The 17,478-nt window shown below is 43.4% G+C and overlaps 1 protein-coding gene across 3 annotated transcripts in view; it reads left to right on the top strand.

Annotated features, from left to right (window-relative positions):
• SAMD4A (sterile alpha motif domain containing 4A) overlaps positions 1-17,478 on the top strand; it is a 208,364-nt gene that overhangs the window by 152,949 nt on the left and 37,937 nt on the right. For 2 of the 3 annotated variants that reach the window (XM_079121134.1, XM_079121135.1), the window contains exons 4-6: positions 2,325-2,588; positions 13,450-13,559; positions 15,664-15,750. In XM_079121134.1, the coding sequence (XP_078977260.1) occupies positions 2,325-2,588; positions 13,450-13,559; positions 15,664-15,750 (461 nt within the window). The remainder of the gene's footprint in view (positions 1-2,324; positions 2,589-13,449; positions 13,560-15,663; positions 15,751-17,478) is intronic. The other variant, XM_079121136.1, reaches the window with a different exon arrangement.

Genomic DNA, 17,478 nt, shown 5'->3' with positions numbered 1-17,478 from the left:
ACCTGGGGGGTGGAGGGCAGCATTGATTTTTAGAAAATTTTAGGAAAAAAGGAGAAAGTTGGCTCCATTCAATAATGGAATTTAATTGCTGCATATTTATTTTTCTTAGCATCCAAAGAAAGATGAGGATCATCCTGGTAGTTAACCTTTAGTTATTGATTCAGTTATGATCTCTAATAAGCCTAGGTGCCAAGGCTTTTCCACCAGCTCTGAACTGTGGGTGCCTCCTTGGCACAGCCTGTTGTGACCCTAATCCCAGATAAGCAGAAGGACCCCCATTCCCATGTGGGGACACACCTGGCTTGTACCATTCAAGGCCCCCACCAGACATTCTGAAATAGTTGCAGAGGTACCAGAAAGCAAAGTTGTCTAAGCTGGAGTGTCCAGCACCCAGGGCAGCCCCAAACAAGTCTGCCCAATTTTATATAAATACTTAGACAGGCATGAAATGGATTTTATGGATGTCTGGCTTTCCTTCCTATTGGCTTCTCTCTTCATTTTTGCTGCTACTTCTTTTTTATTTTTTCTCCTTCTCCTCTTTTTTATTTTTTGCTTTTTTCCCCCTTTCTTTCTTTCTCTTTTGCTAATTCTGCTCCAACCAGGTAGCAATGTATTTTCCAGGAAGCCTTTTTAAATAGCTGCTTCCCTAGTCTAGTAAACATGAAAGCTGTTAGTGTCATTTTTAAAAAAACAACAACAACAATATCCCCATTGCATATTTTTAAGGGAGATGATTATTCTTTGATGGATAGAAACTAGTCAAATTAGAAAATTTGGGGGTTACAAATACAAGTTCTGCAGCTTCCTTTGCTCCTCTTTTTTTTTCTTTTTGTTAATAAAAGCAGTTTTAGCCCTTTTTGTTGTCACCCTTCACACACAACCTTCTGGCCACAGAAGGCTGGATGGAAACATTGACTACCAAGGTCTGAGCTCTGTTGCTCTCTGGACCGGGACACACAGCCTGCTGACCATTAGCAGGCCCTCATCCTGCTGCTGCCCCAGACACCCAGCCTTTTGACTCTGGTCTTTATCTTTTAAGTGTGGGAACAGTAATCTGCTGCTCAGGTCTCTACATGGGTACTGCCCCACAAGAAACACAGCTCAGTAAAGAGCGGGACCTCTCTTCCCTGGGATATCTGGTCTACCTGCCAGACAACACGGAAGGGTTAATGCCAGCAAAGAAGTACCCGTCTGAACATGAGAGAGCAAATGCCTCACTGGAGGGGATGGAGCCTGAGACGGAATTTAATGGCTTCCCTGAAAAATGTTTAAAAATGCATGTGGCTCAATTCCATGTTAGTACAGCAGCAGTCAAAATAAACTGAACCTGTCAGGCACTGGTGCTGAGAGAATGTTATGAATAGACTTATTTTGTAAAGTTGTCACTTTACACACCCAGAAAAACCAACCAAGGGTAACATCGGCTCCCTCAGCATTGATGTTGGTTAAATCCCTCCTTTGAATGCCTTCAACTTAATTTGGCTAGTTATGTGAGTTTTGTTGCTTTTTCCTAGTTTTCTGGAAAAGAAATTAAAACTGGGGGCTACACAGATGGTGCTACATGCAGAAGGACTGAACATGCTGGTGAAAACCATTCCCAGCTCACAGAGAGCTCCCTACTGGCTTCTGAATGAAAGCCTTGTTACCTGAGTGTGTTTGCCGTGTAAAGTTTGGCAAGATCCGACAAAGACACGGGCAAGAATCAACCCTTTCTCCCATAGCTGCTGGTGTCCCATAGCCTGAGGTTTCGTTGGTGCTAGGCCCTCCCCAAGCCAGCATCACCCTTCAGAGGTGATAGTTCCCTGAATCCCAGTTGGGAGAACTAGTCCACCACCTTCTAGTTCCACCCTGCAAAGATCCCCAAATGGTGGCCAGCCTGCCACCCTTCAGGAATTCCTCCCTAACAACATGGGTAATGTCAGATTTTTGTACTTACAAAAAAAAAAAAAAAAATTGTCCAGCACCTATTAGCTTCATTTTGGGCAGATGGCCACTTTGCCAGGCTGTCATCCTTGCCTGGTGTATGAGCCCCACTGCTCCAAATCCTAATTTGTAGAGTTAGAACTAAACCCAGACCCACAAATCTAAGGCCACGTGTGTGGACACCATAGGTTTGGCCTCCTCGGAGCAACCCAGTCCACCTAGCAGTCCCCACAGCTAAACACCCAGAGGGAAGGACCCTCCAGGCCTGCATTCAACCTGCTCTGGCCATGGGCAGACTGTAAGACAGCAGTATCTCTCAGGGTGCAAAGGTATTGTGGGTTCTTCTGTGTCCCAGGCTAAAGGGGGGGGAATAACCTATGTCATTTTATTTTTTTTTCCAGTTCTCTCAGGCCAGGCACACCACAGCCCTTTGAAACGATCTGTGTCCCTTACCCCACCCATGAATGTGCCAAACCAGCCTCTAGGACATGGATGGATGTCTCATGAGGACTTACGAGCTAGAGGACCCCAGTGCCTCCCATCCGATCATGCCCCCCTGTCTCCACAAAGCAGTGTAGCCTCTTCAGGAAGTGGTGGGAGTGAACACTTAGAAGATCAGACCACTGCTCGTAACACATTCCAGGAAGAAGGTAGTGGTATGAAAGGTGAGTGACCACACGAGGAACCACTGAGTCCCTCCCTTTATTTGGAGTCCCAAGGGTAAAGAGAGCTAGTCAGCAAGAGAGCAAGAGCCCAGCCCCTCTCCAAGGCTTATGCCTAAGAGCCTCCCCTTCCAGAACTCCAGGGCTTGCCCTGGTGGAAAGGGCTCCAAGTCTCCTTCCAGTGCTTCCTGCCCAAGTCCAGGAACCAGAGCAAGTGAGGTCAATACCCTCCTTATTGTTTTCTATGCACTGACCCTCAGGCAACTGAATGGTCCCTGCTAGCGCTAGCAGGGGTCGGGTCATCTGTTTGTAAAGCCTCTGAGCTGCTCCAGCCTCTGCCTTGCTGCTGTGGCCAGGAACCTGTCGCTAATTCAGAAAACAAACCACTGATCTTTTACTTATTTATTTTTCTTCTCTAAATCTCTCTTAACGCAGAATTACAGTAGTACTTTCCTTTCTCTCGCCCTTTTCTTTGATATCCAAAGAAACCTTTAAACCCTTTTCTCTGCATCTGTTTAAGGGACAGGAAAACACCTCTGAGAATCTCTGGTAGTGTTTTAAGCCTGGTAATAGATTTGCAAGATAGGTGATGAAGGCCTTTTGTGCAGCCTAATAAATATTCCTACATTGCCTGCAGAATCTACCCTCTTCTCAAGATCTTCTTCAGGAGATACAAATTTCTCAATTACCCATCATCAGTTCAAAGAGGATGTGTGCGTGCATTTATTCTTGGACTCCAGTTGTTCAAGGGTTCAAAGTCCTTAGGGAAAGATGCTCATCAGAGACCTACTGATAACTATTAGATGGGGAAACAATCACCAGGCTACCTTTGGGACTCCAATACAGCCTCCTGTGCCAACATGAACACATAGCTGTTGCTGTTTCTGACTTCCCCTTCTATGATCACTCTTGATATAGGGTGCTCTGGACCCAGTCCCCTCTCCTCATGGGAGCCTGGCACAGAAAGCATGCCCACACCTGTCCAGGTACCTGCTGTAAGAGGAAAACAGGCTGAAAAACAGAGCCTGTTATCTTGGGAAATGAAACCAGCCTTCGGTCTTCCACTCAGATACTTAGGCCTGTGCCCTCCCCATTGCGCCCCCATCCCATAATGGTTCCTGTGCTGAATGACCCTAGGGAGTGGGATGTGTCTTGAAGCTTGCCTCTGGTGATTCATACAGGTCTTTAAAGGTAGCAAAACCCATTTTGGACACTACATGGTTATGTATTCATGCAGCTGAGCCCCAGGTGACAGACAGCAAGCGGAGCTCAGCTATGCTCTTGGTAAGCCTGACTTGGCGTCTATCACTGCACATTGAAATATCTGAAAGGCCACTTTTGGCTAGCTTCTGTGCAGGTGAAGTTCAGTGTCTAGATGGTCTGTTTCCAAAATGGTGTATTTGATGTTCTAATCAGTAACTCTGTGGGAGGAAGCATTGGCTTGTATGTTGAATGGCAAGAGGACTCTGTGGCAAGGCCTTTCACAGAGGTACTTGTCCCTTCCAGGGAAGAATGCTGATCCCACTGTGGGGATTTTGGACATTTTTTTTTTTCTTCCTTATACTTTATTTTCTTTATTTTGGGGGTGGGGGTGCTGGGGATCGAACCCAAGCACTCTACCGACTGAGCTATCTCCTCAGCCCCTCTTTCTTTTTTTTAAGGCCTTAATGCATATACTGTACATCCCCCCAAAGTAGGGAAAACCATGCTCATTGTGTGTTGGCAATTTGAGGTAAGAAATGAATAGTTTTTCTGCAGAGTCATGAGTGAGAGAAAAACTGAATATCCTATTCCTGTTTTAGGATAAAAGCCAAAATTTTCCAAAGTTCAAGGACTATCTCCCATATATAAACTTATTTGATTTCTTTCTGAAGAATTGGTAAGAATTATCTCCTCAGATCTTATTTAATCAGAAAATGACACAGACAGGATCTCACATTGAAGATTTTCTTTATAGGCCTATGGATATTGATCAGAAAACAGGCTTTTTGATGATTGGAGGAAACAAAGCATCTTTTTCCATGTAATTACACCTTCTCGACCTATTTAACTTTCCTTCTCTCAGAGAATTGGATTGGGATTCAGGATATAAAGTCACCAGCAAGTTAAATGGCAAAAGAAGAAGGAGGAGGAGCGGGGGGAACATTACAGAGGAGGAAGGAGGAGAAGAAAGAGGAGGAGGAGCGGTGGGGGGGGACATTATAGAGGAAGGATTCTGTTTGTAGGAAAGTGCATTTGCAATTCAGCTGACAAATCAGAGAGCAGAAAAGTCCACACCTGAGAATTCTAACATTCCACAATGTCACAGGTCCAGTATTATCTAACAAAAATGTCCTTGCCCAGCCCTGCTGTGGGATGGCCACCATTAAGAACCCATTCACATCAAAGATCATTCAAATCGGCTCTTAGGAACATATCCAAGAAGCTCGCTGTAACATACCTGTCCCAAGGGCTTGTCATTTGATCTCCATGTCTAAGAGCAATTGAGAGTTTAAATTTCCAAATTAATTTGTGCTTTTTGAGAAATGAATTATGAAATCAAGTGAATGCTTTCTAAAAAGATCTAGTGCTTCCTCCTGGTCCCACATGCTTGTTTCTTGTGACCCAGGCCCTTTCACAGGAGCATGTTCTACCTTAGGATGCCATCACCAAATTCCTGTTTTTCTAATTTTTAGATGCCCAATTTATATGAACAAGGAACCTGTAGGAGAATTTGGAAGATTTCCCAGACCTTCAGGGAATGCATGTTCTCCTCACCCCATACTTTGGGAAAAGAATAAAAAGTCACCACAATTGAACTTGATTTAGTGCAAATTCATCTTTCTGGCCAACAGGTGTGCATACCTTGCTGAAACACTATATTCATCCTTTCCTTCCTTTCCCTCTAGACTAACCAGGTTTGACTGCAGTCATCCCTTAGGAATGTTCCTCTTGGCAAGAAACCTTTCCTGCCCTTCTTATTTTTCACATGCATTCATGTAGCCTCCTTTCTGTTCTGTCATCAACACACTCTGCCACTACATTCTCTCCCAGGTAGACCAACTCCTGCTCCCAGAGAAGTGACATCATCTGCCCATTTCACTTTGTCTTTTTTTTTTTTTCCACAGTAAATACCTAACCTGATGGTTTAAGTCAGCTCCAAGCACAGACAAAATGTCCCTTAGGGTTGGGGACTCAGGCTACAATTTGAGGCTCCAGAAAAAATGGGATCGACCACTCAACTTGAAATCAATTGAAGAGAGGAGGAACACTGAGTTTGAATATGAAAATTTCCATCTTTACCATTCCCTGGGGAGGCTCCTGGTTATTATACATGTTAGTTATAAACATGCTGCTTGTGGTCCCAAATTAATTTGTCCTTGTTTTTTTTTTTTTTTTCAAAAACTTCACTCTGACTTATCCCAAGGGAAAGAATCTCTATTCTGTGAGAGTTATAATCTCCTTTGTTCTCAGGCAGCACAGGAGTAGAATGTGGTCCCTCAGCTCTTCTCTCATACAGAGGCTTCAGGAGAGAGAGAGAGAGAGAGAGAGAGAGAGAGAGAGAGAGAGAAGAAGGAAGAGGAAAAGGAGGAGGAGGAGGAGGGAGAGGAGGAGGAAGAGAACTGAGAGAAAAGACATAGTTTCCTGGATAGGGATGAGCAGTCGGTGGAAGCAGCATATTTGCTCCTCAAATATGCTGTATAAACCCAACACCTAAAAACTTATCAAAATGCCAGGGCTGTTGATGAATGATGTGACTGTGCCTGATAGGATCAAAGAGAAGGGATAGTCACAGGTTCACTTGTGTCCTCATTCAAGTCAGTGGACTCTTCTGAGCACCTGCTGGGAGAGACTTTGAACTAATTAGCTCTGGGGACACAAGAGTGAAATATTCCCACCTGGGTGGTCTCACTCTCAGATGAGCAGAAAACACCTCACAGTGCAGGTGCCCTGCTGTGGAAGTATGTTGTGTTAGAGACTTGCCCTGGGTTAGGGCAGCCACCAGGTAAGGCTCTAGTTCAAAAAGGAGGGAAATCAAGGAAAGTTCCCAGAGGAGAGACCTAGAGCTGAGCCTCAGATTGCAATTACAAGCTAGTCAGTTTAGAGAAGGAAAGGCATTCTGTGCGGAGGGATTTTGCAGCATCACATAAGCATGGAGAGGAGAAGCTTAACCAAAGAGATCCTGTAACAAGAGAGTTAAGGGCACACGGGAGATGGTCTGGAGAGGAGAAAGTCCGACCCTAGGCCTTTTGAAGGATTTTGTCTTTTATCCTGAAAACTGTTGAAGGAATTTCTGCGGCAGAATGACCTGCCTAGGTTTACATATTAGAAGTGGGACTCTTGCAGCAGTGTAGCCAGGTATATGAAACTGAGGAGGGGGATGGGGATCCTGGATTGGAGAACAGTGGACAAGAGGAGGATTTTTGAGAAAATTAAGTTGATCCAAGGTAAGCAGCAGTGAAACTGGAATCAAAGGAGTGTGGTCATGGGATCTCCATGAGATAGACTTGAGAGGGCTTAGTAATTAACTGAACGTGGGCAGTGATGGAGCAGGAGGCATTGACGACACAGCCCAGCTTTCTGCCTGGGACATTGGGGTAGCTCTTGGTGTCATCTATAGCAAAGGGCCCATGGGAGGAGAAGTAGACAGAAGGGAGGAACAGCATGGGGCCTGGTGAATATGGGAACTTGTAGAACATTCCACTGGAGGTGTGCAAACCCCTCAGAGGTTCCCACAGGGTACCATGCTCCTCCTTGACCCAGCCTGGTTCCTCTCTGTCTTCCTCTCCTTATTTGCAATTTCAGCATTGTGCAAATCTGTAAGGAAGTGCATTTGAGGGACTTTATTCCAAACATCTGGATAGAAAAGCCCACAGATTTTGATTCTTTCGCAGTGAGAAGCTGCCTGTATGAGGGGGTAAAGATTGGCAGTATGGTCTCAGTATGAGCCTCAGCATCACCTTTGCAAATTAACATCAACTGTGTGTACTTATGACATGTGGCATCGTGTTGGTACAAAAAAAAAAAAAAAAAGAGATAATTAAAACTGATATGTTATTGGCATACAGACATGATAAAGGTAAAAAAGAAACTTTGGGCACCAGTAATCTTGAAAGACGCCTGGTCTTTAGACCCATTAACTGTTGAAAATATGCTGTTTGCCTTTTCTAAGGAGTCTCTCTTGGCTGAAACTTGGGTAAACTTTTCTCTCCATAGCAAAAATAAATGTATTGTCTACTCTGAAATAGCTGGTTTGGGGTTTGGTGTTGTTTTTGAAACATAGAACTTTGATTCTCTGCCTCTCTCAGAACAAGCCTAGAAAAACTGAAAGGTGAGATCTTTTTTAAGAAAAAGGAACCTGCTGGAAGCCTTTCTAAGAAAGGTTGTGGATACAGCGTTTCTGAGGGTCATAAAGGTCCAAGTGATGGAATGGGAGTGACACAGTTTGGTGCATTGCTGGGACACTTTTCATCATGGCTGTCATTGAAACTAGTCATTATTGTCAGAGTATTGGCTTTCTAGGTGCTGTCTTCAATTCAGTTAACTTTAATAAATTTGCTTCATTTTCTTTTTTCCCAAAGGCCAACATACAACCTGCATGGACAGGTCTTGGTGGTCTCAGGGCCTCACTGTTCTCAGGCTGAGAGTTCTTATTTCTTATGACTTTGGAAAACAAATTGCTGGAATTCCCCCCAGGTCCTAAAGGTGTTGGGACTTGTAACCTCCACTCCTTCAGCTAGAGTGCTTTAAGGATGAAGCAGGCACACGGAGGGTAACTTTTGATACTGATCACTGCCACAATTTAATGATGAAACAGCAATCATGGATGTCATGGTTAATGGAAATGGCAGGGAGCCATTTAGTCCATATTATTGCACCTAATACTTAGGAGTGAGTACTTTACTCCAAAGTAGGCTATCTGTGTGCTTTCTAAGACCCATATTTGTCCCCACAAGCAGAAAAGCCCTCCTGGAGCCCACCATATACACTCCTCAGGCTCAAGGAGCATGCTCCATAGAAGAGATTCCAGTTCAAAAGGAACCAGAGACCAAGGCTCCTTTGTTCTTTTGCTCAGAGGCTGGAATAGAATTGGGTTGTTCATTATGCTATGGCCAGAAGCAAAGACAAGCTTTGGTAATCTTGATGGTGTCGCTAAACTTCTGTACTTTCTTCTTAAAAGAAATATTCCCCCACTTACTTCAAGGATGAAAAGTTGGTATCCTCTTGCCCTTTGGTTGGCTTTCCATCTTCCCTCCCTCAGAGACCCAAGAATGCAGTCATATTGGAGAGAGAGAGGTTTGATATTCACCTGGATCTCCGAGATGAATGGGATTTGATCTCCCATTCCACCAGGAGCATCATGCATGAGCCCTCTTGTGGAAAAATCCTCTTCCAGGGGTGCTTTACTTTCTGCTCTTCATGTCACTTCCCAAGTTCATCCTTCCTCTCTCCTGAGTCCTCCTCGCTTATGACTGGGTGTTCCATGGCTTGTTGACTTGGCTGTTATATACAGCTATAACTGTTTTGTTTTTCATTGGAGAAAAGCAGACCAAGTTCTCATTGGAGCTATCTTCTGTGTGAGCTGTTGGGCAGACCACAATACCTCTCTGGCTGATTTACTCAAACTGTAAAAGAAAAATAGAAATCAGCATAATTTAAAATTTGATCCAGTTGGTAAAGATCAATAGCCAAATATAGAACCTATTCCAAGATGGGTATAGCACAATTATCAAGAATGGCCCTCAGAAAATACACCAATATTGGCTGCCACAACATCTAGAAGGAGCTTCATGAAGAGCAGATGGGTGGCTGCCATCTTGCACATGGATGGTGGTGCTTTCTCCTAGAAACCTCCTACCTGCTAGCCTTCTCTTCCTACACCTTCCCCCCAAAGCCTGCCACTCCAAGGCTCCCCCATGGCGCTCTCCTAGCCTCACTCACTGATCCTTACCTGAGTAATCTCACCTACTTCTGTGACTAAAACAGCCACCATGAACTACTGGCAAGGCAAGTTGTTCTCCAGCTCACACCTCTCTTCCAAAATCTTGGGCAGTTGAATTCTCCTCCTGGATGACCCAAAGGTATTGATACTCGTGTGATCAAAATGGAGTTCACCATTTCTCCTCAAATCTGCTGATTTTGTGTTTTCTCTCACCAAACTGAATCAAAGAAGCCATCTTCATCTCCCTCATATCCCTCACTCCCTTCTCTTCCCTGATCTTCAGGTACCTTCAGTTTACATCCTTTCCTTCTCTGCCACCCGTCCCAGTCCATCATCAAGGTCTTCTTAAACTCTTTTCGGTCTTCCCTCTTTTATTCCTCTGATGAAGCCTTTCCATTGACAGCCAGCATCTTTCCAGCATCTTTCTCATCTGACTGTGCTTCCACCACTCAGATCTCAACAGCCTTTCATCACCCACATGACAAAGTCTATTCTACTTTCCTTGTTTCAGCATTTCATATCTCAGTCATCTGACATCCCTGACTATGTGCCTCACCTGCCTCTGGCCATTCTCCTCCATTCACCACCATTTGCTCTACCCTGAATGTTCTCTTGTTTTCTGTGCCTCGTTTCTATTCTTCCTGCTTTCTGAGATGCCTACCTCAATATGGTCTGCCCAGTGGACTTGCTGCTACTCCAATAGCAAGTCGCAAGATGTTGTTCCTTACTCCCTCAGGCAAACCCAATGCTCATTGTTCTGTACTTCCCTAGAGCTTTGAGTATACTCAGCACTGGTCCTGAAGGTATTATAATCTTGTGTGTGTGAGACAGTCATGCTTTCTGGATTAAATGTTCCTTGATCAGAAGGACAGGTCGTCACAGAGCCTGCCTCCCATAAGAGGGATTTGGTAAATGTTGAAGGAGCAAATATCAGGATTCCCACCTTTGGCAAGGAATTCACTTTATCATAGAGTAAAGACATTTTTTCTCTTTCTCATCTTGCATAAGAGAGTGACTTTCTGGTTTGGGACTCCACTGGTATGTCCAACAGGAGCAACTCAGATCAAGTTCAACATCTGGGCATCAGCCCCAGGTGGGATCCCTGAAGGTATATGTGCCTTTGTCTATGTATCAACTTCTCTAGGAAACAGCTTTGCTTCTCCCCTTTTTGCCTTTGTCTTCCAACCATAGCCACAGTTTCAAAGATTGAAAAAAGAAAAATTTAAGCTTATATCAGGTGGTTCTTTAGCATTGCATCCTCGTGGTTGGCATCTGGGTCCTGGGAAAGGACCTATGGTTTTAGTTAGAGTTCATCCCTAGCCAACATCTTAAAAATCCAGCATCCAAATCTTAAGAACTGGGATCTCCTCTTTGTTCCTCAGTTCCCATTGTAAGGAGGAGAGCTCTTTTGCTACACAGCACAGGGCTAGGCACTAAGATGCTCTACAAACAGCATCAGTGTGTGCCTGCCTCAAAGAACAGAAAGTCAGAGGAGCTTACATTTCCCAGGAATGCATCTAGAATAGCTCTTCAGGAAGGTCTAACTCAACCTTTTCTGAAGTTGTATAAAAGTGTTTTCCAGGAAACTACTCCCAATGACCTCTATTTTGACTAAATGAGTGAGTTAGGCCCTTCCATGCCTCTATCAGGGGAATTCTAGTTGTCAAAGAGTTTTGTATTAAACAAACTAGCAGTGATTGAACTGAGACTTTCCTACCTGAGACCTGTTCCTTGTGCTTCCTGACTCTTAGACACCCTATTATCACCTTGGCTTATACAGCACTCAGTCTGCAACATGAATCAGTAGCTCAGGATTCTGCTTGGCTCATCAGTGGATGTGGCATGACTAAGCTATAAGGGCCCTTGGTGAAAATTTGGTCCATGAGGTTGTTTCATACTCCTTTGTGATGAATTGTGCCCAAGTGTGGCACTGGTTTTTCCAGACATCTCTGACTATGTGACTATAATGGTCATTGCATTTTCTGAGCAGTGACTTAAGACTTCTCAAAGATGTGAATAACTATCATGAAACCTGGTGACAAAGTGGGAACATGTAGTTGGCTTGAAAGTTGGAACTGTAGTTATGCTTAGGCTGCTCAGTCTGCAGAAGCATTAGCTCATTTCAACAGAAACAAAAGCATGGTGGAGAATAAAGTCGGGATAATAGCTCCAGGATATCACACAAGGAAAGTACCAGACTCCTGAGCTGGTATGTCCTGGACTCTTGACCCAATATGGTAGTTTGGGTGGAGGAGGATATAAAGGGTTAGTCTGACATGCCTGGGGAAGCCTTATCTGTTTATGGTTAATGATGTTCCTAGAGAGACTCTTTTGTCACAGTAATTTGAAGGGCTTCCAAGCACAGAATGAAGCAATTTCTAGCCTGAGATAACTGAGTCTGTTCCTAAAATGCCATCCAATGTTCCATTCTAATTATTCAGAAATTCCCCTTCATATAGGCCTTCACGTGACAGCAAGTCAGCCTCAGTAGGCACCCCAATCTTCTATGTCTTTGAGTGTCAGGAGATCATCTGCCACTCACATTCCCTAACCTTTGGTTTGGTTTACCTAGGAGGCAGAGGCTGATTTCAGAGTTGGCCAGCCATCTTTCATCAACTCAAAACATTGAAAAGCTGGAAGGTTCCCACTTGTTTTGAAATGTGTGTGGTTGGTCAGTGCTTCAGAATAAGGCACTTAGCAACCAACAATGCAGAATCTTGTGATCAACATGGTTAATAATTGGTAATACTTTGTGGAAAACATGAATAACATTTGCCCAATACCTCAGCACTTCAAAGTACCTTGCAGTCTGTGATTATTCAGTTCTACCACTGATGGGCTCTTTGTCCTTGTTTTAAGAGAAGATAAAATGTAGGAAAGAACTGGGACTTGGGAGACCTAAGTTCTAGTCCTCATTTCACCACATACTTGTTCTTGATCTAGGCCTCCTGACTTAATGTTGTCATCTGTAAAATGACAACACATTTGGGGGTAGAGAGGGAAATGATTCTGGAAACTTTTCAAAGATTCTATCAGCTCAAAAACTGACTTAAAAGACAATGGGCAAGTGCTTTGTTTTGGTTATACTTAGCAAGTTCATAATTCTGTGGATTTCCAGTACAGCTACAATTTAATTTTCTTAACTCTAGAATCCCAAACTTGGAGCTTATTTCAGGTGTGTTGGGGAATTTCTGTTATCCTGTGGTCTAGCCAATCTTTGGACCTTTTGAGTGGTGATATTTTCAATTGACATACAAGGCATGGAGGAATGATCAGCAGACACATCCCCACCAAAGTGATAGTGTCAGGTCCAGGATGCCCTTTATCCCACTGAGATCTAGGGAGGAGAAAGAAAGAAAAGGCTAGGGATTCCACTGACTCCACTTGTGGGGTACCACTGTCACCTGGTTCTCCTATCTCTGCAGAAGGGGCTGAAATAGCATATGGAGATCTGCATTAAACCTACAAAGAAATTATCCATAGGATGTAGATTCCCTATATCTTGTTTTAACATTCTAAATTGGTTCTTTCCAAATCAACAGTGAAGTGGTCCTGCTAAGGCCATGGTTTCTTATCTTTATTTTTTGGTCAAGAACCCCTTATGGAAGCTATGGATGACCCTTTGCCCAGCAAACTACCCACATATTTACAAACTGGGATATAACTTCAGGGAATTCCTGTATGCCTTGAAGCCTAAGGACCCCAAGTTAACAATCCATGGTCTGAAGTAGAACATAGGAACCCACCAGCGGGAATGTCATTGTTTGCCCAAGATTTCTGAGTCCATTAATTTGCTGCCAAAATTAAGTAGTAACATCAAATTTTTTTTTTCTTTTGTTCCTCTGGTCATCCCTCTTCCTGTCTCTGTTCCCACATCTTTTGTCCCCCTCCTTGTGTCCCCTCTCATTTCTCTCCCCATCTCCTGCACATCTTGCACCACAGATGTTCCAGCCTGGTTAAAAAGCCTCCGCCTGCACAAGTATGCTGCGCTTTTCTCCCAGATGACCTATGAGGAAATGATGGCCCTCACCGAGTGCCAGCTGGAGGCTCAGGTATGTGCCTAAGAGGGTGCCCCAGGCAGCACTTGAAGCTCAAGCCCCAGGCAGGCCCAGACCTATATCCACCCAGTAGCTTGCCATGTTCTAGGGATGCTGGGGGCCAGCGGCATCCACTCTTGCCTCGGAGTCCAAAAGGAGGCAGAGAATAAGCAGACAGCCAAGGGGGTAATGAGGGTGAGAGAAAGTTAGGAAAAGATAGAATCCAAGTACACTCTGGAAGTTCCAAGGTGCTGGGGAGGAATCAGTGAAGCCACCTAGAAGTGACATTGGACAAGGGCCCCAAGGAGTTGTTGCCTCTATTTTGGCTTTCCCGACTCTCTCCCTCCCTCTGCCCACCCAGGGCTTTTTTGAGTAGGTCCATTGTCTGCTGTCTAGTCCGGTCACGTATCAGTTAACTTCTAACTGGACCAGTGAATAGAGACACCAGGTCGTGCTTCAGACCTGCCCCAGCACTTTTCCACAATCACATTTAAACTGGTCTTAGTTGAGACTGGAGTAAATTGTTCAAAATATTTTTGTTCTTCTAAACTGCCTTGAGTTGCATGGGAAAATGATTGAGAAGGAGATTTCCCCAGGTCTCAGATTTCACTTCCCTTGTATATGCCATAAAAGGACAAAGTTCCTCCTTCCTTCTAAAGCATCCTTCCCCAATACCAATGCCAAAGGCCAGTCAACAGAACCCCTGAAACTAAGCATGTCTCCTACCATGCTGTGTTCCAGTCAATAGATCTGACTAATGTCTTTGTTTGGCTTGTTTAAAATGCTATTTGCATGTCTCAAATTGACTTCAGTTTTCTTTGAGCAAAGATTTTAAAGAACTGATGGTCTGAATGAGCTAATATTTCCCCTGCAGGAAGAGGAGATTTTGACCATTTGGGACATGGCTGGTCTGGATACATACCTCCCAGCAGATCTCTGGTTTCCCATTGCTTATTCAGTACCCTTGGTTAACCTCTGCAGGCCTGGCTGAATACCAGTATTGAGAGCAAGACAAAGCCCAAAGTCACTGCACATTCTCTGAGAATGAAAGGCACTAATTTTGACTTCCTAACATTTCTCCTACTGCTTTTTGGATCTTGGTCACTCCTCAAGATCCCAGGAATTGAGAAGAACCCTTTCAAAGAGCATTTTTGTGTTTGGGTCAGAGTTGAGAAAATAATCCAAGTCATCAGTTGTTCAACTTGAGAAAAAACATGAAATAATTGACACAGAAGGCAAAGCCAAAGCCTGACACGAACTTTTCGGAATAACTTAATTCACTTCAACCCAAAGTTTAAGCTAAACAGAAATATACTCTCCCCATGTCTCGTCTTAGAAATTGGGTTCATTTGTCACTTAAGTCTTAATTTTTCTATGTAAAGTAGAAGTCACTGGGGTTCCCATCCTTTCCTTGATTAAAAGAAATTCAGTGGAAGAGCTGTACCAGGGTGGAGGTCCTGTATTTGCGAGCCAATGGAAAAGGGACCTTCAACTGGGGAATTTGCAGGAGCTATAATCAGTAAGTGTCTGATAGAATTCTTAGGTTCACCACTACTACAGATTTAAGAAGATAAAATCTACAATTCTGGGAATTCTACCTGAAGTGATGAGTGAATTATGGATTTATTTTCTATTCTGATTTTCTTTATGGAAACAGAAGAAGGCATGCAAACTAATTTTTAAATTTCCCTGCTTATAAGATGCCATGTGGACTGTATGGGGTTTTCCTGTAAACAACAGGAAAGATTTGAGAAAGCAACAAATAGCTGATGAGCTTGGAACCTCCAGGAAAAACAAAGCTGAAATGATAGGGCCTGGGGAAAGGGGTGTGGGACTTAAAATTATCTTCTAAGACTATTGAAGAAGTGTCCTGCTGGGTGGAATAATTGGCTATTCTGTACCTCTCTGTTCTAAAGGTCACATGCAAAAGGTAGAGTTAGAATATTTAGTCAGAAGAGGTTTCTGACAGAGGTACCAAGGAGAGAGAGAGAGAGATGCATATCAACTACATGTGAACATGTTGGAACTAATAAGACAGCAAACTACTAAGTAGCCTCAGAGGGTCTCTAAGCCAATTCTTAAAAATGTGCTTTAAAATACAACTTATTTTTAATTCCAGAATGTTACCAAAGGTGCAAGACATAAAATTGTCATCAGTATTCAGAAGCTCAAAGAAAGACAAAACCTCCTGAAGTCTTTGGAAAGGGTAAGTTATCAGGAAGCGAGGGAACTTTTCTACCCTCATCATGGGAAAATGGATCAAGAAAAATTCTCAGTCGAGAAGGTTATTAGCAGACCTTAGGGAGGATACCATGCAGTTTCCTTAGCAAAGTCAGAAAAAGTGAGGTTTGAAGTGAGGTTTCCTGGTGACACATGTTTCCTTGTATCCTGGGTCCAGGCTGCCCATGACTGGCCATTCCAGGCCTCTGATGAGGTGCTGTCAAATCCCACGCATGTGCACCTCCGCTTTGTAAGCACTTGTAGAGATCAGCATACCAAGGTGTACTCTAGGCTCCAAGGAAGGGATCCAAAGCATTAGGCAGGAAGACACACTTGGCTCTTGAGAGAATAGTTTTAGATTTTAATTTAACAAGAATATGAGTCCCCACAACTCTGATAAGAACCATATCAAAAATGTAGAATGCTGGGAAAAGTTATTCTGACATTAAAAGCAATTCTCAGGTGCCCACTGTCTTTCTTTGCTACTCATACAGGTTCTCTTTTTAAACTTGTATCTGGAGGTCATCCTGGTAACAATGTCATCTTTAGGACTAGGTGTCGTTATGATTTCATCTAAAGTCCAAAGGAGAGCCAGGCCCCGTTCCACACACAAGTGAACCAGTGTTGCTTCTGTCCCCAGAGCTGCAGTTCTTGTGTGATGGTATTGGAAGTGATGGATGGGAAGTTCTGTAGGTATTTGAAACCTACAGGGTGTGTATGGTAACTTCTCCATTATCCCATGGAGCCTTTGAGAGGGGACAAAATATTGAACTAGGCCATCCTCAAGCAAGTTTGGTGAACACAAACACTTGAAAGGAGCAGGAAAATTTAAAAACTTATTTACAGAGATGTGAATGTGTGTAATTTTGCATATACAATATAAAGTTATATTTATAAGTTTTATATCATCATAAGTTTTATATGTGTGTGTGTATTTAGAGAATATGCATATAACCTGGTCATGGTGGTGCATCTCTGTAATCCCAGCTACTCAGAAGGCTGAGGCACGAGGATCACAAGTTCAAGGCCAGCCTTAGCAATACCCTATCTCAAAAAATAAAAAACTCATGGGTAGTACACCCTTAGGTTCAATTCCCAATTCCCAGCACCACACACACACAAAAAATTGTGCATACAAAACTTAATAAGGAAAGCTTCTTTTAAAATCTCTGGATGGATGGACAAGTAGGAGCTACTCACATGCACATCTGCATATCCATCATTAAAGACATACTCTTAAAGTGCATTCCAGATTATAAGAGAGCTGTACGACTGAACCTGAAGTTTTATATGAACTCCTTTGCCAAGCAGCTTATCTAACTGAATGATCATTGCCATTTTTAATCTAAGAAACTGTTCTCTTTGGGGGAACATTCAACAAGCCAATTTACTCTATCTGTTAGAAAAGTTCAGCAATTATTTTGCATAAAGATTAGGTTGCTAAGCATTACCGTGAAAGCATGATTTTTCCTTTCTTATTTCTGGAGCTTCCTTCAGGAATTCATTCATACCTTCATCACTGAGGAAATGTACCCCCCACTTCAGAGATGAGAGATTAAATTACTGTTGCTTTATTGCAGCCTTGGGCCAAAATTGGAGCACTAGGGCAGCCAGGTAGCACAGGTGGCCTGATGTGCCACTGACGTTCCGTCTAGGCTGTGGTAAGTCCAGAGTCACACTTAGAATAGTACTAACTGCATACTCTAGTCAGTAC

The sequence above is a fragment of the Sciurus vulgaris genome (genome assembly GCF_902686455.1).
Source record: "Sciurus vulgaris genome assembly, chromosome: 2".
Classification (NCBI taxonomy): domain Eukaryota; kingdom Metazoa; phylum Chordata; class Mammalia; order Rodentia; family Sciuridae; genus Sciurus; species Sciurus vulgaris.
The sequence above is the reverse complement of the archived record's forward strand: the minus strand, read 5'-3'. Positions and strand labels throughout refer to the sequence as shown.